Here is a 23,505-nt window from a genome sequence, read left to right as displayed (position 1 = left end):
GGGTCTCTTACCTTACAATATAAAGCGCCTTGAGGTGATTTGGTGCTATTTAAATAAAAGTGAATTGAACTGAATGTACGGGAATGTCTGGTGAGATCTGAAATGAGGCCCAAATATATGAACAACTGCTTATTATAATTTTTGTTGATCACCATGTCTTATTAACTGTAGATACCTTTGATAATGAGATCACTTACATGATGACATCAGAAGAGACCAGAATGGAGAGTATAACTCAAATAAATATAAAGAAGGTGCCGTTAACTCTCAATCAGGTACAGTGCAGTAGTATTAATAATGGTATTGGTATTAGAATCAGTAATATCCTCATTATACTGCAATTATAAAGCAAAATAAATGATCTATTATAAGGACTGTAGGTTTTTGTACAGCTGCTCAAACAACTTCAGTCACTGTGAGTCTCGAGCACAATAATAAACAGCAGAGTCTTCAGTCTTCAGACTGTTCATCTGCAGATACAGCTGCTCTCTGCTGTTGTCTCTGGAGATGGTAAACCGGCCTTGAACTGACTGAGAATAATAGATGTAAGCACTGTCATATCTGATGCTCGCAACCCACTCCAGCCCTTTTCCAGGAGCCTGTCTGACCCAGGCCATCCAGTAGCTGCTGAATGTGAATCCAGAGGCTGTACAGGTCAGTCTGTGGGATTCTCCTGGCCTTTTAATCACAGGTTCAGACTCAGTCAGAGTCTGACCATCAACACCTGTGAAATCAAAAGAAAGTCATTTTGATTCAAGCTCAAACTTTATGAAGACAAATAATAATATTAATAATAATATGTTTTCACCTGCCCAGCAGAGAGCTAAAAGCAGCAGTCCTGTGCTACAGTCCATCATATCAAACTGTGTGTTCACTGACCTTCACTCTCTCTGCAGCCTGATAAGTGAGTGAAAGACATCTGAGTTTTGCATTGACTCCTCCTCACTGTGTGGACTGACTTGAAACGAGTGTGTTTGCATCTCATATGTGTTAATAACTTAGTTCTGTCAGCGACAAGAAAAACACAGCACACAGAAACCAAAAAGACACAAATTATACAATTCTGAATGTACTTAATATGTCTCAGAGTTTTTTTTTTTTCTTAAATAACAAAGCAGACATTGTTTGTACTGGTGTAACAACAAAAAACTGGCATGGTACAAATACTTCATTACTGTACTTAAAGAGAATTTTCAGCCATCTGAAGATGCTTTACTTGAGTATTTATTTTCATTTTTCTGACTACATTTTACTACAGTTTTACAGAAATATCTGTACTTTCTACTCCTTACATTTTCAAAATACACTCATTACTTTAGGTTTAACACATTTGAGGGAAGTTTTGATTTCAGATCACTGCACCTTCAATCTTCAAACCAATCTGAGACTAAATGGAGGAACAATTACACATAAAAGCCAATATTATTGGTGTATCCATCTCCAGGGTTTATTGCATACAAAGAGCTGAAAGAGGCAAAACCATATAATCCATGCATCAATTATAGTGCTAAACTCAGGGGTTAAAGTGGGTCCAAGCATGTGCACATGTCTGCAAGTTGTGGTCGCTGTACTTCAGCATCCAACTAGAGCAACAAATGAGGAGCATAAATGAAGCAATTTCAAATGCAACATTTCTATCTGCTCGACAAATATCAGCAAACACACAAACTGTTTGCATGCAGATTGTCACACTGTGTATCTGCGAGCTAAAGGTCCAGGTCCTGTAAGTCCCAGAGGGAGAAAAGAATGAGAGATAACTTCACTTAGAGATGGAGAAAGAGAAGAGGAGGACAGGAAAGGATGAAGAGAGGTTACATTTAAAGGTAAAGACTGCTCAGTGATATCTGATGAACTGGAAATTTAAAGCTTACATGTAATGTCTTCATTTTTAAATCTGCTGAAGTTATGTATTTTCATAACTGAGGTACACTAATTTTGTGTTATTCATAGGTTGCATGAAAATACTGCAGTTTGGTGCAGGATAAACAGGTTAGTTTGCTGTACTGTTGTGTATTGACAGTAAAGCTCTGTGTTGGACTGGTGCACAGCTGCTGTGGGAAACTCTCCATTACTCATATTTTCATTTACGGCTCCTGTGTGGTTGTATGTTGCCAGTTGAGCAGCGGTTTGTATGACTGTGAGGTGACGTGCACAGTAATAAACAGCTGTGTCCTCAGGCTGCAGATTCTGTCCTGTTATTGTCACTGTTTGAGCAGAAGTGTCTCTGCTGATGCTGAACTTGTTCTTTAAAGCATCATTTTTGTCAGTACCCCCACCACCCCAAATAGTGAGAATCCACTCCATTGGTTTTCCTTCACGCTGTCTGATCCAGCCTGTTCCATAGTGAGTCACAGAATAACCAGAGACCTGACAGGTGATGGTCAAAGACTGTCCAGGCTGAACAACCATTGAGTCTGGCTGAATGAGATCAATACTGTACACACCTGTGGAAACAAATCAACATTGTTGTCATTACTCATTTGATTGTTTGACAATACTATTGAATTTACTTTGTGAAGTTTCTCACAGGATCCCGCTGTTAGCAGCAACATCAGTGGTACAAAGAACATGGTTGATCTTGAAGCTGAACTGAGCTCTTCTGTCCTCTCACTGATGCAGTCGCACTTTACTTCAATTATGAGGAAGTGCTTGATGGTTATTTGAATAAAAGACCTTTGCATTTACACTTATATGTGTGAAATATGTGTATTTTTGTCTAATTGGAAATATGTGTATTTTCTCTTTACTTCATTATATGGAAGGTGTTGATGTCTGTCTGAATAAAGGGAGTGTTTTTGCATTTCATTACTTAATTTGAATGTTCAGTGATAGACTGTCAAGTAGATTCTTTTTTCTTTTTTTTTTTATTATATTTTTATCATGTGATATCACATCAGTAAAAGCTGCAATTACAGTAACGTTTTTCTATGGAAGGGCAGCACGGTGGCGTGGTGGTTAGCAGTGCTGCCTCACAGCTAGAATGATGTTTAGAAGGTCTGGGTTTGATTCCACCTTGGCCCAGACCTCTTGCTGTGTGGAGTTTGCATGCTCTCCCCGTGTCTGTGTGGGTTTCCTCCAGGTACTCTGGTTTCCTCCCACAGTCCAAAGACATGCAGTTACTGGGGTTAGGTTAATTGGTCACTCTAAATTGGCCATAGGTGTGAATGTGAGTGTGAATGGTTGTCTATCTCTCTGTGTTAGCCCAGCGACACGCTGGCGACCTGTACAGGGTGTACCCTGCCTCTTGCCCTGTGATAGGCTCCAGCCCCCCGCGACCCTGAATAGCAGTAGAGGATGGATGGATGTTACTGAGGAATATGTTATGCCTGACACTGTACATGAACACCTAAAGTTGGCTTGAGGTTATTTTCTCATTAATGTAAGGGTAAACTGCTTGTCTCTGTTTATGGTGGTCTAAGAGCTCCTCCACTGGTGATGTCATGCTACAAATGTTTAGACACTGCAGAGTTTTTGTTCAGGTCTGTTGATGGTTTGTGTTGCTGTGGCTCTCTGGCACAGTAATATACACCAGAGTCTTCAGGCTGCAGATTTTGTCCTTTTAAAGTCACTGTCTTGCTGGAAGAGTCTAATTCAATGCTGAACTTGTTTTTCAGTGAATCTTTGACTTCAGTGTCCTGACTGAGGCATTTCCTTGCAGGCTGTCTGAGCCAAGCTGTGTAATAGCTATCCAAAGAATAAGCTGAATAGCTGCTGACCCGGCTTCACTGACATGGAGGCTGGCTGTGTCAGCTGTTCACACTTCACACCTGTTAAAAAAGAAATTGTTTTGTGACAAACGATTAAGTCATACAACGAAAGGAGGACTGATCACTATTACAAATATAAATAGACTCACATCAAGTCAGCAAGAGTAGAAACAGAGCTACAGAAAACAGGTTTTTTGGTGAGCAGGATGTGCTATAAACACACTTCATGGCCATATATGTATATATGGCCATGAAGTGTGTTTATATATATATATATATATATATATATATATATATATATAAACACACTTCATATATGGCCATGAAGTGTGTTTATTTATATATATATATATATATATAAATGCCCGCTCCTCCAGTCTTCTGGCTTTTTTCATGAAATTTAACATCGTGAACTACAGCAAAAGTTCACACACAGAGCAGCACCCACTGTTTTCCAAAGGAAGAGACTGACTGCCCTCTTGTGTTGTGATAAGAGCTTTTTGTGCTGCTTTTCACTGTATTTCAAGCACATGGTGACAGCCTCCCAGCAGAAAAAAGTGGTTGGATGGATGGATGGATGGATGGATGGATGGCTGATCAACTAACTCAAGTCACTGTGGACGTCAAGCACAACAATAAAGAGCAGAGTTCATCTGCAGATACAGCTGATGTCTTCTCAAATAATCAGGCCGCATCTTATCTTAAAGACCTCATAGTACAATATCAGCCCAGTAGAGCACTCTGCTGGGTTACATGTGGTTCCTGGGGTAATTAAAAGTAGAAATTTCCTAGGAGCTCCTCTTGGGTGTAACCTGCTCCCACTTTGGATTCGGGAGGCAAGTGACCCTGAACCATCCCTTACTTGTGCTGCAATAGGTGTCTGGACCTATTGCAGCATGATGCACTTTTTCTTTTTCACTCAACTTTTTTCACTTAGTTTCCACACCACTCCCTGTCTCCCACCCCTCAAACCCAACCAATTAGACTGAGGTTTCTTCCTGTTAAAAGGGAGATTTTCCTTCCCACGGTTGCCAAGTGTTTGCTTATATGGGGTCGTTTTGATTGTTGGGTTTTCTCTGTATTATTGTAGGGTCTTTACCTTACTATATAAAATGCCTTGAGGCAACTTTTGTGATATGGCAATATATACATTGAACTGAACTGAACTGAACTGCATTGTCTATGATGATAATAGATGCTAGCACTGTCATACATGCTCGCAACCCAATCCAGCCCTTTTCCAGGATGTGACGACCCACTCTGCCCTGCCTTTATTTTGGCCTGCTTGTGTGGCAGGTCTCTGGTAATTAGTGGAGGGCTGGAGTGGCTCATTTGCTGATTAGTGACACTGGCAACACCTGGACCCATTGTGTGTCAGTGCTCTATAAGGTCCCACAGGTAAGTTGTTTGCGGGCTCTCCTCCTTGGGACATTATTTTGGTGTTTGGTTTGGGTTCTTGCACTTGACAACATCGCATACACTTTTTTTTTTTCCACTCATGCACTCACTGACACTACTGATTGTACTGACTACACATATCATGTTTAGTTTGAATTTTGCTTCTGTTCATTTAATTTGGAATAAAACACATTTTAATTGGCCTTGCTGTGCATCTCCCCTTTTCTTTGTCATGGCCGTGCGGCCCGGTTCGCGACACAGGAGCCTGTCTGACCCAGGCCATTCAGTAGTTGCTGAATGTGAATCCAGAGGCTGTACAGGTCAGTCTGTGGGACTCTCCCACTTTTTTGATTACTGATTAAGAATCTGTCAGCGTGTGACCATGAACACCTTTAAAAAAAAATGTCATCTGCTGTGAGTGTGTAAATCATTAAAAACAAACAGAGCAAAATCACCTACCCAGAAAATAAAATTAAAAAAAAAGCAGCAATCTTGTCCCGATGTCCATCATGTAAAACTGTGACCTCTTATTAGCTTGTTAGCTCGGCTGTTCTGAAGAAAAAGTCGAGCTATTGTCACACCCTTGGTGTTGGCATCTGTTCCACAAAAATGCTGTGGTTGACCCTAACTTGAGAACGATGTGATCTAGGATGTTCAGAATTCACACCATACATGCTTTAACTAATCTCAGATCACTTCAAATTTCGGTGGCCTTGACCCAAGGGTAAAGGTCGGAGGTAAAGTTTTTCTGAAAATCTCATGAAGACAACAACTCAAGAGTGATCTCACCTAGGATGTTCAAATTCATACCACAGTTGCTTCTACTAGAAATCTCAAACAATTTTAAATCTCGCCAACTATGACCTGAAGGTAAAGGTCAGAGGTTAAGTTCCACAACAAAATTTACATTGGCAACAACTCAAGAGCGATCTCATCTAAGATCTTTAAACTTACTCCATAGATACACATTGTTCAAACTAGACCATCGAACTTCACACACTTCCTGGCTTTACTATAACAGCACTTACCACTTGTTATATTGGGCTTTTGTTTCTTGCATGTGTGTTAAATGAAAATAAAATTCACTGACAGCTGCAGAGAAATAAACTTGTGTTTGTTGGAGGCCTTTAGAAAGAAGACATGAAGACATGAATCTGTGTTAGTTTCTCATTAATGTAAAGGTAAACTGTTCTTCCCAGTACAAAGTGGTCTGAGAGCTTTTCCTCTGGTGACTTCAGGGTTCAAATACAGAAAACAGAAAATGTTCAACAGTTTAAGAGTTAATAACTCAGGAAATAAAAATGGTGTGACTCTGCAAAAAAAAAAAAAAAAAAGTGAAATACAATCCTGCACATGGTGCTGACTTCATTTTTAAATTAATGAATAGCTAATATAAAGCTGCTCTGATTTTGACATTCAGACTTTAAAGGTCAAAAAATTTAGGTTTATTTACTCATTCCTATACGGTTGTTTTCTTATATGCAAATTCTATATGGGGAATTAAAATGTTATTGCTTCCAGTCTCAGGCAGCACGGTGGTGTGGTTAGCATGCTGCTGCAGTTAGTGGGGTTAGGTTGATTGGTGATTCTAAAATTGCCCATAGGTGTGAATGTGAGTGTGAATGGTTGTCTGTCTCTCCGTGTTGGCCCTGTGACAGGCTGATGACCTGTACAAGGTGTACTCTGCCTCTCACCCTATGACAGCTGGAATAGGCTACAGACCCCCCATGACCCTGAACAGTAAAAGAGAATGGATGGATTAATTAAATTAAAATAATGATGTAAGTCAATTTGGTATTTACAACTTCTTTAAGTAAAGCAAAATTTTATTTATATAGCACCTCTCAAGACACACATATCATAAAGTGCTTCACAATATAACAGCATAATAGGAAAAACAACAAAACAACCCCACAAGTCTAAAAAGAGTTTTAGCTGTTTTTAAAAGACACTATCAAATCCACAGCTGTCAAGCTCAAAGGGAGAGAGTTCCAGTGTTGGAGAGCCACTATTGCAAAAATATAAATAATTGCTCTAATTGTATTTCTTTTCATCTGCGCAACAATCTTTTATGGTTTGGACTATCCATTTGAATAGTTGGAATAGGCCTGAAAGGATTCCCACATATATCAACAACTGCTTGTGATCATTTTTAACTGATCACAATGTTTTATTAACTTTGGATGGAATCACCTTCATGATGGTTTCAGAGGAGGCAAGAATGGAGAGCACAGCTGAAACAAATATAAAGAAGGTGTTGATTCTTAGACAAGTGCAACAGAGATTTCTTAGTAGTATTAGTAGTACTAGTAATATCTTGATTATACTACAGTTAACATGCAAAATAAATGTAGCATAATGAAGACTGTTGGTTTTTGTACAGCTGTTCAAACAACTTGAGTCACTGTGAGTCTCGAGCACAATAATAAACAGCAGAGTCTTCAGTCTTCAGGCTGTTCATCTGCAGATACACCTGCTGTTGGCTGTTGTCTCTGGAGATGGTAAACCGGCCTTGAACTGACTGAGAATAAAAGATGTAAGCACTGTCATATCTGATATAGGCAATCCACTCCAGCCCTTTTCCAGGAGTCTGTCTGACCCAGACCATGCTGTAGTCGCTGAATGTGAATCCAGAGGCTGTGCAGGTCAGTCTGTGGGATTCTCCAGGTCTCTTAACTGTTGGTTCAGATTCTGTCAGAGTCTGACCATAAACACCTGTCAACAGAAATAAATATTGATCAACAAATTAAGCAGAAAGTTTTATCATAAACTAAAGAAACACAAGAACATGAGTCAAGTATTTCACCTGCCCAGCAGACAGTTAAAAGCAGCAGTGCTGTCCAAAAGTCCATCTTGTTTAACTATGTCAGCTCATTATTTTGTCATACTCTAAGCAGTCAGATAAATAGAGGTAGGAGACAATGAAATATTTGCATTGACTCCTCCTTAAATGTAGAAGAGAACTGGTGAATCATTATTAATGGGCCTCATTTACTAATATTTGCATGGAAACATTCTTACACTGGGCAGCATGAAGGTCCTGCATTCAAATACACTGTCTGACTGGGGCCTGTCTGTGAGGAGTTTGTGTATTCTCACTTCGTTTTTGTGGGTTTTCGCTGTCTTTCTCACACAGTCTAAAGACATGCAGTTAGTGGGGTTCAGTTATTGGTGATTCTAAATTGGCCATAGGTGTGAAAGTCAGTGTGAATGGTTGTCTGTCTCTCTGTGTTAGCCCTGTGACAGACTGGCAACCTGTCCAAGGTGCCTGTCACCCTGTTAACAGGCTCCAGGGACTCTGGTTCCCCTGCACAATAATACAGTAAACTGCAGAATCCTCAGTCTTCAAACTGTTCACCTGCTGTCTCTGGAGATCATAAACCAGTGTTGAATTAGAATAATAGATGCTAGTGCCGTCATATGATGCTTGCAACCCACTCCAGTCCTTTTCGAGAAGCCCGTCTGACCCGGACCATCCAGCAGCCACTGAATGTGAATCCAGAGGCTGTACAGGTCAGTCTGTGGGTTTGTCCAGACCTTTGAACTACTGATTCAGACTCAGTCTGACCGTCAGCATATGTAAAATCAAAAAAGAAAGTACTTTTAATGCAAGCTCTGACTTTAAGAAGACAAAACAACTAAACATTAGTGAAAATCTTCACCTCCCCAGTGGAGAGTTAAAAGCAGCAGTCCTTAAGGTATTGTCTTTAAAATATGCATATTTCATTTTTAAATATCACAGTATTGTTACTACTGGTATATAGTGGTGAAATTTCTCCACTTTGTTCACCTGGAATGAAATTGAGTTGTAAACATAAGACATGCAGAAATATGAAACGCTGACCTTTTGAGGTGTGACCGCTACTGATGCACCTGAAAAAGTCACTACAAATACACCAGTTACCGCATGTAACTGTAAAAGGCCACATACACACATATTCACTGAAAATCAATGTATGATACAGCAATACAAATACAGTAAATATATGTGTGTTTTTCTCTCTGTTGCTGCCTGGCTTGCTCCTATTTTTGAGCATTCAGCCTTTAGCTTAAAAATAAATGCATGTCTCAGTTTGTGAGAGAGAGAGCATAAGAATCTGACATAAAGAGCAAATAAAAACATAAAACTGCTAAACCATTTTTAAAGGAATTGTCTTTATTTGTGTTTCCATTCAATGTGTGCGGTTCAGTAAGAGAGTTCTATTTGTTCAGGTAGATTGATAGATTGAATCAAAGTTAGTCAAACACATTTTTACACCCAACAAAAACAAAAACTCATACTATCACTCATTCATATTCATATTTAGAACATGTGTTGAGTATTTGCGCAGGTTTGTCAGTGGTTTGTATCACTGTGCATTACGTGCACAGTAATAAACAGCTGTGTCCTCGGGCTGCAGATTCTGTCCTGTTATTGTCACAGTTCCAGCTGAAGTGTCTCTGCTGATGCTGAACTTGTTCTTTAAAGCATCATTTTTTGCAGCACTCCCACCAGCCCACATGGTGAGAATCCAGTCCATTTGTTTCCCTCCACGCTGTCGCATCCAGCTTGTTGCATAGTTGCTATCAGTCAAAGAATAACCAGAGACACGACAGGTGATGGTCAAAGACTGTCCAGGCTGAACAACCACTGAGTCTGGCTGGATGAGATCAATGCTGTACACACCTGTGGAAACAGAAATAAACATTAAAGCCATTATTCATTTATTTATTTAGCATTTGTATTTAGGGTGTAAATCCACCAAAGTTTCTCACAAGATGCAGCAGCCAGCAGCAGCAGCATCAGAGCTACTGAGAACATGGCTGATGGTGAAAGTGAACTGATCTGAGGTCTTCTGTCCTCTCACTGATGCAGTCACACACTTTACTTCACAATTATGAGGAAGTTCCTGATGGTCATTTGAATAAAGGGACTGTATTTGCACTTGAAAAAAATCTATGTGAAGGTTCAGTGACTGATGAATGATTGGACATATAATTATTTATTTATTTAAACTTGATCTCTAATTTTCAGCCTCATCAATTCTGAAACTCTAATATTAGTACAGATCTCAAGTCTGCAGTGGCTTTCCTCAACTGTTGCTTGCTACTTGGAATCAATAGGATAGGATGGAGCTATAATTTGCACTTTTCAATCACCACCTTTTAAAACCTGCACAAGATGTAATGTGATCTTCTCGATAGTCACTGTTTGCAACACTCTTTCTACAAAAATTTAAGAGGATGAAAAAGGCGCACTAAATTACAACAGAATTCCAGCCAAGGGGTGGAGTGCCCATTCCCAGAACGAGTCCAGAATGAGTTTCTGCCCCAAGTGGAGTAGGGAGCTCACTCCCATCATCTTCCCTGCAGCCACCAGAGTACGTTTAAGAGATCCAAGTTTCGCACTGACTCCTCCTCAAAGGAAGGACACTGTATAGTCAGGGTGGACTTCCATTTTCTACCATCACGTTTGCTTATGCAATGTTTTAAATTAGACTGTTTCAAATTAGACTGTTAGCATGCAAGTACAGGCCATCATAAAAACAGCACACTTCAAACAATTACACTGATCGTGCAGCTGACACTCAAAAAGTGTCTTAAGAATTAATCTGACTATTCAGCCTTTTTGAATGTGTTCAATAATGTGAGACCTCTTCAAAGGATCCAATGTTTACGCTGAAGCAGAGATAACTGACATACTGATTCTATTTTTGACTGAAGTTCATAAATATTGATTGTTTTGAATATGTTAGCTTTGTTCAGTACTTGTAAAATAGCAGTAGTTTTTTTTTTTGTTATCATGTGATATCTCAGCAGTAAATAGTGATTTGTTCTTTGAATGTGTGTTGAATTTAATATTTGCACTGAAAACATCTGTCTGATGGAGACTCTAAAAGATCACATGACCAGTGTTTGGGTTGTTACTCAAAAAGAGTAATGTATTACACATTTATTTTTCTCAAAGGTAATGCAGTATGCAGAGGTGGAAAGTAACAAAGTACAAATGCTTTGTTATTGAACTTAAGTAGAATTTTCAGGTATCTGTACTTTACTTGAGTATTTATTTTCCTGACAACTTTTTACTTTTACTCCCTACATTTTTACACAAACATCTGTACTTTCTACTCCTTACATTTTCAAAACAGGCTCGTTACTGCAGGTTTAATGCATTTGAGGGAAGTTATTACTTCACATCATTGCACACTTGCAAACATCAAAATGATTTGTGCATAAATGAAGGTAACGATAACACATGAAAGACAATCCTATTGCTGTATCCATCACTGGGACTTTTCATATATAAAGAGATGAATAATTTATGCCTCATTTACAGAGCTATATTCAGGGTTTAAATTGGGTCGGAATGGTGCACATGTCCACAAGTTGTGTTCACGATACTTCAGCATTTAGCTTTTTGTTTGTTTGTTTTTTTTTCATATTTTGAAACATCCTGCGAATCAAATTGAGGTATACTAACTTTCTGTTATTCACACAGAGGCTGTGGTGTTCATGGTCAGAGTTGGGATACATCAAGTGTAGCAGAGATGAATTTGAATGTAAGCTGATGATGTTTAGATTCATTCACTGAATTCCACCTTCATATCAACTCTATACTGTCTGTAATGTATTCTGCCAGTGTAGGGAACAGAAATCAGCCAAGATAGCTTGTGAAACATCTGCTTACATTGTGTTGCATTCAGTTGTGTAAACCCACAAAGAACAAAAGCAGCACAAGTCAGCTTATCATAGCCTGTACACAGAAAACATTTATGGGAGCTCACAGTAGAAATGATTACCTCCACCAAGGAAGTTATGTTTTTTTGCAGCATTTGTGTGCATGTCATCATTCTGTTTGAAAAAGGTTTTATGAATAAATTCTGATAAAACTTTGTAGGAGTGTAGATTGGGGGCATATTAACAAGCCTTTAAAATTTGGCTTACATCCTCTAAGGTCCTCAAGACCATCTTAAAGATTTACTGGCTGATAATTCACAAAAAGCCTCATAACTTAGGAATTATGATTCTTACAAGTATGGTGCATTGTCAACATATAGAAAGTATCCATTTAAAATATCATGTCACATTTAACCTCTCATAGACCAATAGACATACAAATTCAAAGTGATAATAGTTTGCATCCAAATTTCATCACATTTGACCTCTGACCTCAATTTTACATTTCACATCTGCCTTTCTTTCACGTTGACCCAAAAATGTGTTTATCTTTAAAGAAAAGATTGTCAAGAGAAAGAGAATGAGCTGCCTGGTTAGTTAGAAACATACTGTAGTATAATATTATATAATAATCTCATTACTTATATCCAGTTATTTACAATCAACACCTATTATCATTACCTGCTGCTACATAATGACTGTGTAATCAAAGTAAATATCTGCCATGCTGCTCTTATGTGATTTTTACTGAACTTCTTAAAGCACCTTTAAAAATAGCAAAGAAAGCAAAATGAATATTCACAAAATAAAATACTATTCCCTTAAAAGTAAATGCTGCCCAGAGAGGGAGCTGCCTTGGTGGAAGTTTGTGCTCTTGGAGGGCTTCTTGTTGTGAGTTGTGATTCTTTTCCCCACCCTGAGCCACTACAACAGATCTCAGGGTTCCCCCACCTGCTGAATCCCACTTTAACCCCTGACTGCAGTCATTCTTCTGTTCAGGTGTGGAGACAAAAAAACAAAACAAAACAATACATTGTGTTCCCATGTACTAATATTATTTTATTAATATAGCATTAGGTTGAGTTAACGTCACACAAAAATAGCTGCTAGAAATGTCCTCCAAATAGCTACTTTTTACTTTCTTACCTTGAATACATTTCAGAGGCCGTACTTTTTCATTTTTACTTAAGAAAATAAGTACTTTTGCCAGAGTATTTTTTAACACAAGTATCTGCACTTCTACTTCAGTAAAGGATGTTTGTATTTTTGTCACCTCTGGCAGTACATTACTTAATTAATCGCTGGAGAAAGTAATTCATTATGCTACTTGTTACAGTACTTGACCTCAAACGCATTATGACATCACAAACAGTCACCAACATAAACCTGAGGCTGAGGCAGCACAGTTCCCTGTGCGACATTTTTGTTTTTACGTATGAATGCAAAACGACAATACCGAGCAAAGCTGAAAACCAGCTGAAAGACACTCCAAGTGTGCGATTTGTCAGGTCAAAATTCTGAAGTTAAATTAATCAACCTCATCTGGCCAATCGGCTCTAAATTCAGATTTTTAAACCCCAGTAAGAACAAAAAGAAACTCACTCAAAGCAGAGAAGAGCAGAGTTCATCGCTAAACCGTTTATTGAGCATCTACAAAAGTGCAGGTTCAACAAAAACAACAAAACGTAAGGAGCAGCCTGAGATGTCTGCAAGTCTCAAGCTCAAAGAAACATACAAAGACAAACGGACTGCCAGGGGCTCCTCTGACTCCCCTAATATTGAGAGAGCAAACATTTCATATGCAACACACAATGTATATATAATATTGAGTGTAGCTACAATGCTACAAGCCTGACTGTGGCATAAAGCACTTGTTTTTGTCCTGGATGCAGTTTGCATTTAACCATCACATTTTGTCCTTTTGTGCAATAAAATAATTTCAGTATCTGCACTCCTGCAAAGCTGGAAACTGCTCCATCACTTTCCTCCTCCAACTGAAATCAGCTTATTGTAGCATGAGTGCAAAAAGAAAAAAAAAAAAAAAAAGCAAGTTTATTTATTTATTTATTTTCTTGTTTTATTTCCTTTCTATCTACCTGGTGTGCAGATAACTTAAGAACATTAACAATATAAATAACCACTATACTGTAGTCTTAATGTATAGTATTTACTAGATTTTGTAAAGTAACATGCTTCATTATGGCATCACTAAAAAATGCAGTGTGACTACAGTAAAGCATTACTTTGTAACATGTGACACCGGGTTCTCATTAATGTAAAGGTTAATCTGCTCATTTCAGTTCATAACTGTCTGAGAGCGCCTCCTCTGGTGACTTTATGCTACCAGGATTCAGGCACTGCAGGGTTTTTGTTCAGGTCTGCTGATAGTTTGTGTCACTGTGGCTGTCTGGCACAGTAATACACAGCAGTGTCTTCAGGCTGCAAATTTTGGCCTGTTAAAGTCACTGTGTTGCTCGAAGAGTCTAATTCAACACTGAACTTGCTCTTTAGTGAATCTTTGACAGTTGTGTCAGCACTGAGCCACTCCAGTGCTTTTCCTGCAGGCTGTCTGATCCAAGCTGTGACGTAGCTGCTCACAGAATAAGAGACCTGACAGTTGATGGTCAATCGTTGACCCGGCTGCACTGACATGGAGGCTGGCTGTGTCAGCTGTTCACACTTCACACCTGTCAAAAAAGAAAATGTTTTGTGACAAATTCTCAAGAATTACTGCAAAAGAAGGACTGATTATTAATACAAATATAAATAAACTTACATCCAGCTGCCAAGAACAGTAACAGGGCTACACAAAACATGTTTTTAGTGAACTGGATTTTCTGTCAACACTACTTGACAGTCTGATATGAAGGTTTTATAGCTGAATAACAGGAAGTCAGTGAGTTTGCATAGAATCTGATATTTAAAGCATCAGTGCTGGGAACTGGAACAAAAGTAAAAATACGAAAAAGTAGCACTAACAACAGCTAACAGGGAGCTGAATTCAGTAATTTCATGGCAAAAAAGACTAACCCTACTGTGTCCCTAAGAAAGAATGATGTCTGAACTACTTGCAGTGTACACTTGTTTTTAGCTGGTTGTGTTTATGCTTTCTATTCAGTATTGTTAATAATGCTGTGCAGGTGTTATGTGCTGTGTTTATCCATCATAGGGAGGAGAGAACTGTACTTGGATCACAGCTGTTAGGTGGTAAATGACACTAGGACCTGTGGTACATTGTATATGAAAAACAAAGATGGAAATGAGGGAATATGAGAACCTTAAGTTACAACCTCAGACATCCTTATTTATTCATTTATTTGTTTATTCATATAATTCTGGAAAGCTTTCTTTGTCAGAATAAATAAACACCAGATTCTTTAGTCATAAGTCAACAGCTGCTGTCTGTTCTAAACCAAGCTGGGACTAACTTGGAATAACACGCGTAAGCACTGTCATATCTGATATAAACAATCCACTTCAGACATTTTCCTGCAATCTGTCCCAGTCAGTGCATGCTGTCATCACCAAGTTATATCCAGAATCTGTGAGATTCTCCTGGTCTTTTAACTGCTGCTTCAGATACTGTCTGTCTGAGCAGTAGAGCTGGTAGACATCCAAACATTTGCACTGAGTCCTCCTCTGACCACGACTTTGTTTAACAGGAGTTTGAGCAGAAACGTGAACTAAAGTTCAATAAGGAAGATCTGTAATCACTTATCAGCCTGCTCTCCTGGGTTTCCAGCTGTTAGTCTGTTCTTTACATCACTTCCCATTTCTCACACTGTCTCAAACTCAATACTGACATCATTACTCTAGTCTAATAATTTTCTTGCCCGCCCTCTGCGAGCCAGAATCTGCATGTTTCAAATCTCTGTACTCTTCTGTCATTCTGCATTTCAGGCTGTCATTCGTGTAACCACCTTGTCTCCATCTCTGCCTCACTCAGCGACTCATCCACGCCTCCATCTTCATCTTCCATCATCTAGACTCCAGGACATTGTTCCTAACATCTATCACCTCTGGGTTCCTGTTCGGCTACAGTATTCTTGATCATCAGAGTCCAATCATTAAAAATTTTAACTGAATTCTGTGGCTTAATGAATCACATTCACTTCTTCCAAATTCAAACATTAAATTGCAGCAATTGCTGATCTAGTTGTTTTTTAGACAGAGAGATTTGACACCGACTGCTCTCTAGTGTTTTGATAAGAACGGCAACATTAATGTCTAAATTCACTGTGTCAGTGATACTGCAACTGTGGTTTTAGCAAACAAACTGTTTAACATACACTCACTGTTAGCACTGGGATGTGAGTCCATTTTTCATTTGGTTATTTCTGATGGAAAGAATCAGTGTTTGCATGTTCATTAAAACCAGATACCAACAGCTCTCTGGTGTTGTATTTGGAGATGTTGACTTAGCCTTCAACGTTTTATTTTGTGTCATTTTGGTGGGTCAGTGCTGAGAAGGCGTAATAAATATAAACACTCTCATACTGTATGTGTTAGCAGCAAACCACCCAGGATTCACTGAATTTGAATCCAGAGAGTGTGATGATCAGTCTGTGGGATTCTCAAGACCTTTTTTTTCACAGACTTAGTCAAGCTGTCAGCACCTGTCAAAGTAAAACTGCCATTTGCTATGAGCTGGTAATTTATAAAAAGACAAACACAAGTCAGTATGATAAAAGTCTTCAACCTGCTCAACAGATAAAAGCAGTCCTGTCCTGCAGTCCATACTGTTAAACTGTGAGTCCTCTGCTCCCTGTCTGATAAGTAGAAGTGACTCTGATTTTCACACTGACTCCTAATTGCTGGTTGCTGGTTCTGAACATGGTTTTAGCCTGTCATGTGCTGAACCTTGACAACTGCACTTCATTTTATTGTTAGACTATAATGTAAAATTATTTTCATAGAGTTTCTGATTTTCACAATCACTTTTATAGCATTACTTTTATGGTATCTGGTATTTCCAGGGGTTTACAGTATTTGTTCAGAGTATTTGCGCAGGTCTGTCAGTGGTTTGTATTACTGTGCCTCTCGTGCACAGTAATAAACAGCTGTGTCCTCAGGCTGCAGATTCTGTCCTGTTATTGTCACTGTTCCTGCAGAAGTGTCTCTGCTGACACTGAACTTGTTCTTTAAAGCATCATTTTTGCTATTGCTCCCATCATACCACATGCATAAAATCCAGTCCCATGGTTTTCCTGCATGTTGTCTGATCCAGCATGTTCCATAGCTAGTCAAAGAATAACCAGAGACCCGACAGGTGATGGTCAGAGACTGTCCAGGCTGCACAATCGCTGAGTCTGGCTGGATGAGATCAATACTGTACACACCTGTGGAAACAGACATTAACATTATCTCCATCATTCATCTGAATATTTAGTGTTTCTAGAGATTATTAGAATGAATCCATTAAAAGTTCCTCACAGGATCCAGCAGCCGGCAGCAGCATCAGAGTGAACATGATTGCTGTTGAAGCTGAAATGATTTGAGCTGATTGGTTCTCTCACTGAAACACAGATGCACCACTCCCTTTTTAGTGACACTTTTATTTCCATATTTTTAAATAAATTATATTTTAATAAATATTATGACTGGACTGCATTTCACTTTTTTAATGTCAGAGGTCACATTTACTATAGTGTGACCTTCTATTTATTTAAGTAAACTTGACATGTTTTTAATTAATATTATAAATATGCAAATCTATTGTTCTCATACAAATTGTCATGACAGTTAATTGATGACCGTGTGTACTATTCATGTAGAATTGGGGAAAGGCTGAAATCACTGAAAGACCAGGACCTGACCTGTAGGTTTGAATAGTTTGCAGTTGTGCTGTGATAAGGCAGCTATTCAGTGTTGTCCCATCCACTTAACCAAAAATAGTTTCTTCCACTTAAAACACTGAATCCAAGTGAGATAAATAACCTGCTGGGACATGTAAACATGCATCAAGACAAAAGCAGCAGTTCTGCCCTTTAGCCCATACTGTTACACTGTGAGTCCACTGCTGTCTGTCATCGTTGCTTTTATTAAAGAAGCAGAAATGAAAGACATCTGAGTTTCACTCTGACTTTTCCTCACTGGAAGGATCGAGATGGGAAGAAAACTTGGACAAAATTTTAGTGTATTTCATACTGAACGCTGATAATTTAACTACACGGTAATGGTAGGTCATAGTATAGCTATAGTATGAATGAATTATTTTCTGTATAGAGTTGATGATTGTGTGTTTATAAGAGATGACATATTTGCATGGACCACCTTCTGCAGGTTTTAACCTTAAATAGAAAAAAAAAAAAAAATAAAAGAAAAATATGTTTTCTATTGTATTATTATATTTTCCCATACTCAACAAACTCCGTATCTCATATCATGATTATTTTTTTTCTTTACAGGTTGTGAGTTGCTGGTTGCTGAGTATTTGCACAGGTCTGCTAGTTTCTGTCACTGTGGTATACAGTAATAAACAGCTGTGTCCTCAGGCTGCAGGTTCTATCCTGTTATTGTTGCTGTTCCAGCAGAAGTGTCTCTGCTGACACTGAACTTGTTCTTTAAAGCATTATTTTTTTCAGCACTCCCATCAGACCACATGATGAACATCCAATCTGTTTGTCTTCCTTCATGTTGTCTGATGCAAGAATAACCAGAGTCCGGCTGGGTGAGATCAATACAATACACACCTGTGGGAGCAGAAATCAGCATTGTAGCCATTATTAATTTGATTTTTCAGCATTTCTACTGTGTTTAGTTGCATGAATCCAGCAGTTTCTCACAGGTTCCAGCTGTTAGGATACAGAAAACATGGCTGATGATGATGCTGATCTGATGCCAGTTATTCTGTCCTCTTACTGATGCCATCACACACTTTACTTCAATTAGGAGGATGAGGTTTGAGGATGAAGATGTCTTTGAATAAAGTGAGTGTGCATTTGCAGTTGAATAATTAATTTGGATATTCAGTGTTAAAACAGATGGGCACATAATTATTTCTATATTTTTTTAATTCTTTTGATTAAAATACCTTTTTAAAAACACCTGAAGAGAAATCAATAATGTTTTTTTCCAGAATTCATTTGAAAAGGATTCAAAGATGTTTGTTTGTCTTTGCATTTTCCACAATGAAATTTAGCATTGCAGTGTTTTTAGTCAGTGTTCATATGTGTAGTTAATAATGTGAGAGCTCCTCACAGGATTCAGCTGACAGTATTTCAGAGCTACAGAGAAGATGTCTTATGTTGATGCTGATTCTGTTTGTTTGTTTTGACTGAAGTTCATAAATGTGGTTGTTTCTGACTTGTGAAATAACTTATTTTAGATTATGCAGTATCACAATATTAAACTGTGCTTTTGTTATTTAAAGTTAAGTTAAAAATTCCCAATGAAAACCTAAGAAACATGACCACAGTTGGTTTCTCCTTACTGCAAACATAAACAGTTCAGTAAAATGTTACTTTGGAACACGTTTACACCCAACGCTGCCTGAATCTGTCTTATAGTCAGTTTCTCATGAATGTCAAGGTAAACTGCTCATCTCAGTTAAAGCTGGTCTGAGAGCGCCTCCTCTGGTGACTTCATGCTACAGACGTTCAGGCACTGCAGGGTTTTTGTTCAAGTCTGCTGATAGTTTGTGTCACTGTGGCTCTCTGGCACAGTAATACACAGCAGTGTCTTCAGGCTGCAAATTTTGGCCTGTTAAAGTCACTGTGTTGCTCGAAGAGTCTAATTTAACACTGAACTTGCTCTTTAGTGAATCTTTGACATCACTGTCCCTACTGAACCACTCCAGTGCTTTCCCTGCAGGTTGCCGGATCCAGTGCGTGTAGTAGCCGCCAAGCGAATAAGAGACCTGACAGTTGATGGTCAGTCGTTGACCCGGCTGCACTGACATGGAGGCTGGCTGTGTCAGCTGTTCACACTTCACACCTGTTAAAAAAATAAATAAAATACATAAAGTTTTGTGACAAACTCTCAAGTCATGTTACAAAAGGAGAAATGCTGGCTATGACAAATGTAAAGAGACTTACATCCAGCTGCCAACAGCAGGAGAAGAGCTACAGAAAACATGTTTGGTGAATCTGATGAGCTGTGAATCCACCCCACGGTCTGATGAGATGTTTTTATAGCCAAATAGGAAGTCAAGTTTGCATAGAAGTGAACATAGAAGCCATCAGTGCAGTTAACTAAAGACAGTCTGAGAAACTGATAGTAATGTATGCTGTGTCAAACTCACTCACTTGTAGCACATTGATGAAACCAGTGATTAATCCAGAGACTGAACAGGTCAGTGTAGATGATTCTCTGGGTTTTTTTAATCATGGGGTAGACTGGGCTTTGCATTGTCTGTTTCCTCTAAAGGCAGTTAATCTAAAATGCTTTATAATATTTTGGCCCTCAAACAAAGTGGGCTGCAGCTTAAAATATTTGTTTTCAAAGAGAAGATTTATCTGAAGTGAACTGATTATTGTTTCACTGTCTACATAGTCAACAACAATTCAGGACAATTGACACTGACAATATAAAATAAACCTTTGGGTAGGATAAAAAATGAAATAGTTTTTGTATTATATTTCTACAGGGGTTGGACAATGAAACTGAAACACCTGGTTTTAGACCACAATAATTTATTAGTATGGTGTAGGGCCTCCTTTTGCGGCCAATACAACGTCAATTCATCTTGGGAATGACATATACAAGTCCTGCACAGTGGTCAGAGGGATTTTAAGCCATTCTTCTTGCAGGATAGTGGCCAGGTCACGACGTGATGCTGGTGGAGGAAAACGTTTCCTGGCTCACTCCTCCAAAACACCCCAAAGTGGCTCAATAATATTTAGATCTGGTGACTGTGCAGGCCATGGGAGATGTTCAACTTCACTTTCATGTTCATCAAACCAATCTTTCACCAGTCTTGCTGTGTGTATTGGTGCATTGTCATCCTGATACACCGCACCGCCTTCAGGATACAATGTTTGAACCACTGGATGCACATGGGCCTCCAGAATGGTTCGGTAGTCCTTGGCAGTGACGCGCCCATCTAGCACAAGTATTGGGCCAAGGGAATGCCATGATATGGCAGCCCAAACAATCACTGATCCACCCCCATGCTTCACTCTGGGCATGCAACAGTCTGGGTGGTACGCTTCTTTGGGGCTTCTCCACACCGTAACTCTCCCGGATGTGGGGAAAACAGCAAAGGTGGACTCATCAGAGAACAATACATGTTTCACATTGTCCACAGCCCAAGATTTGCGCTCCTTGCACCATTGAAACCGACGTTTGGCATTGGCACGAGTGACCAAAGGTTTGGCTATAGCAGCCCGGCCGTGTATATTGACCCTGTGGAGCTCCCGACGGACAGTTTTGGTGGAAACAGGAGAGTTGAGGTGCACATTTAATTCTGCCGGGATTTGGGCAGCCGTGGTTTTATGTTTTTTGGATACAATCCGGGTTAGCACCTGAACATCCCTTTCAGACAGCTTCCTCTTGCGTCCACAGTTAATCCTGTTGGATGTGGTTCATCCTTCTTGGTGGTATGCTGACATTACCCTGGATACCGTGGCTCTTGATACATCACAAAGACTTGCTGTCTTGGTCACAGATGCGCCAGCAAGACGTGCACCAACAATTTGTCCTCTTTTGAACTCTGGTATGTCACCCATAATGTTGTGTGCATTGCAATATTTTGAGCAAAACTGTGCTCTTACCCTGATAATTGAACCTTCACACTCTGCTCTTACTGGTGCAATGTGCAATTAATGAAGACTGGCCATCAGGCTGGTCCAATTTAGCCATGAAACCTCCCACACTAAAATGACAGGTGTTTCAGTTTCATTGTCCAACCCCTGTATTTCTGCCTCTCACAGTGTCTCTCTGGAACAGTAATGAACTGCTGTGCCCTCAGTCTTCAGGCAGTTCATCTGTAGATGGGTTTTAATGCTGGAGTCATCTCTGGAGTTGGTGAATCTGACCTTCATGTTCTCTGGTGTCCTCCCTGCAGACAGCTAAGACGAGCATTGGCTCTCCCTCACAGGAAGAAGAAAACAGTTTAATTAAAACAACAGCAACTAAACATAAACTTGTAGTTCTTCTTTGGGATCTCTCTACATGATAAAAATAAGTGGAGCATTTTATTTCTTTGTTTTCATGATAATGGTCTTGTGAAAGTGTGTGTGTGTGTGTGTGTGTGTGTGTGTGTGTGTGTGTGTGTGTGTGTGTGTGTGTGTGTGTGTGTGTGTGTGTGTGTGTGTGTGTGTGTGTGTGTGTGTGTGTGTGTGTGTGTGTCACAGATCTGTTTATAGAGCAGTTTGTGTAGAGTATCTTATTGTCCTTGGAATCAGTGCTTTGGCGGCAGAGGAAGACGTATGAAGGCAACAGCTCTGTAAAAAAGTTGTTTCTTATTCTGCGGGTGAAGATTTATTTTGTCCTAAAACATCAACCAGACAGCTGTGCTGCTGACATAGAGTGATCAGGATGTATGGTGTTCTTCTCAGATGGCTGAAATATAGATTTATGAGCTATATCATGTGCTTCAAATAATGTACCTTGGCATACACATCTCACAGGACCTGTGGTGGTCTTGCCACACCAGCTCCACTGCAAAGAAGGCTTGCCAGCATCTCTACCACCTCAGACGTCTAAGAGACTTCAGACTGCCCTCCAAGGTACTGTGGAACTTCTACACCTGACATCTGATTTGGAAACAGCACCAAGCAGGACAGACAAGCTCTTCAAAGACTAGTGCATTCAGCACAACACATCATTTGGACTGAACTTCCTAACCAGCAGACCGTCTACTACAGGTGGTGCCAGACAAAAGCCAGAAAGATTGTGAAAGACCCCAGCCATCCCAACTATGAACTCTTCTCTCTGTTGAGGTCAGGGAAGCGCTTTCGCTCCCTGAAGGCTAACACTGAGAGGCTGAGGAGGAGCTTCTTTCTGCAGGCTATAAAGGAGCTGAACTAGGACAGCTGACAGTCTAGTGCTAAACTCACCCGACTTATACGATCACATTTAATTGGAAATGTATTACAATGGGACCAGATTTTTTATCTGAGATAGGCAAAAATTTGACTTGTATGATCTGATATAGTTGAAGATTTTATTGGAATTAAGGTTAGGAAAAATCGGGACTGCAGAAGCCATCCGACTAGAGCGAAAGTCCAATTTGTGCAACTTTGACTTATTACTGTATTTTGATTCTGAGCATTTCACCTTTCTCCTCCAGATGAAGTTACTGATGAACTCTAATATATGGCTTACACAGCAGCAATAAGTTAACAGCTGAAATGACAATGGAACGCTCATTCATATGTGCAGAAAAAAGCCATTGAAGTCACATGGCTATTTGAGGTTTTTGTACAGCTGTTCTTCTGTTTTCAGTCACTGTGCTTTCACGGGCACAGAAGTAAACAGCAGAATCTTCTGCAGTCAGGCTGCTGATCTCGAGGTACTGTCTGCTGCTGGAGTCTTCTTCAGTCATGATGAAACCACTTTGAAAAGAGCTGCCATAGCTAGCAGAGTTTCTTCCTGTGTTCATCCTCCCAATCCACTCCAGAGCTCTCCCCGGCCTCTGTCGTATCCAGTGCAAATAATGGCTTGTCAGGCTATAACCAGATATAATACATGACATCTTCACTCTCTCTCCAGGTCTCTTCACCTCAGGGGGAGACTGCTCCAGTTTGACCTCACTCTGAACTCCTGTAAAAAAAAAAAAAAAAAATGTGATCATTGTTGA

General features: G+C 39.5%; 4 gene segments (V, D, J or C); all 4 read right to left on the bottom strand.

The window, feature by feature from the left end:
* Positions 1-410: 410 nt before the first annotated feature.
* Positions 411-2,570, bottom strand: LOC115784418 (immunoglobulin heavy variable 3-21-like). The segment is given in 2 exon segments: positions 411-724; positions 2,528-2,570. Coding segments are annotated over 2 exon segments (357 nt in total).
* Positions 2,571-7,506: 4,936 nt separating this feature from the next.
* LOC115784004 (Ig heavy chain V region 6.96-like) lies at positions 7,507-7,965 on the bottom strand. The segment is given in 2 exon segments: positions 7,507-7,820; positions 7,912-7,965. Coding segments are annotated over 2 exon segments (360 nt in total).
* A 1,489-nt stretch (positions 7,966-9,454) lies between these two features.
* On the bottom strand, positions 9,455-9,906 carry LOC115784016 (Ig heavy chain V region 914-like). The segment is given in 2 exon segments: positions 9,455-9,771; positions 9,861-9,906. Coding segments are annotated over 2 exon segments (363 nt in total).
* A 9,498-nt stretch (positions 9,907-19,404) lies between these two features.
* Positions 19,405-19,838, bottom strand: LOC115784417 (immunoglobulin heavy variable 3-74-like). The segment is given in 2 exon segments: positions 19,405-19,697; positions 19,799-19,838. Coding segments are annotated over 2 exon segments (333 nt in total).
* Positions 19,839-23,505: the final 3,667 nt, after the last annotated feature.

The sequence above is a fragment of the Archocentrus centrarchus genome, chromosome 8, assembly GCF_007364275.1.
Source record: "Archocentrus centrarchus isolate MPI-CPG fArcCen1 chromosome 8, fArcCen1, whole genome shotgun sequence".
Lineage (NCBI taxonomy): Eukaryota > Metazoa > Chordata > Actinopteri > Cichliformes > Cichlidae > Archocentrus > Archocentrus centrarchus.
This window is presented reverse-complemented; position numbering and strand designations above follow the sequence as displayed.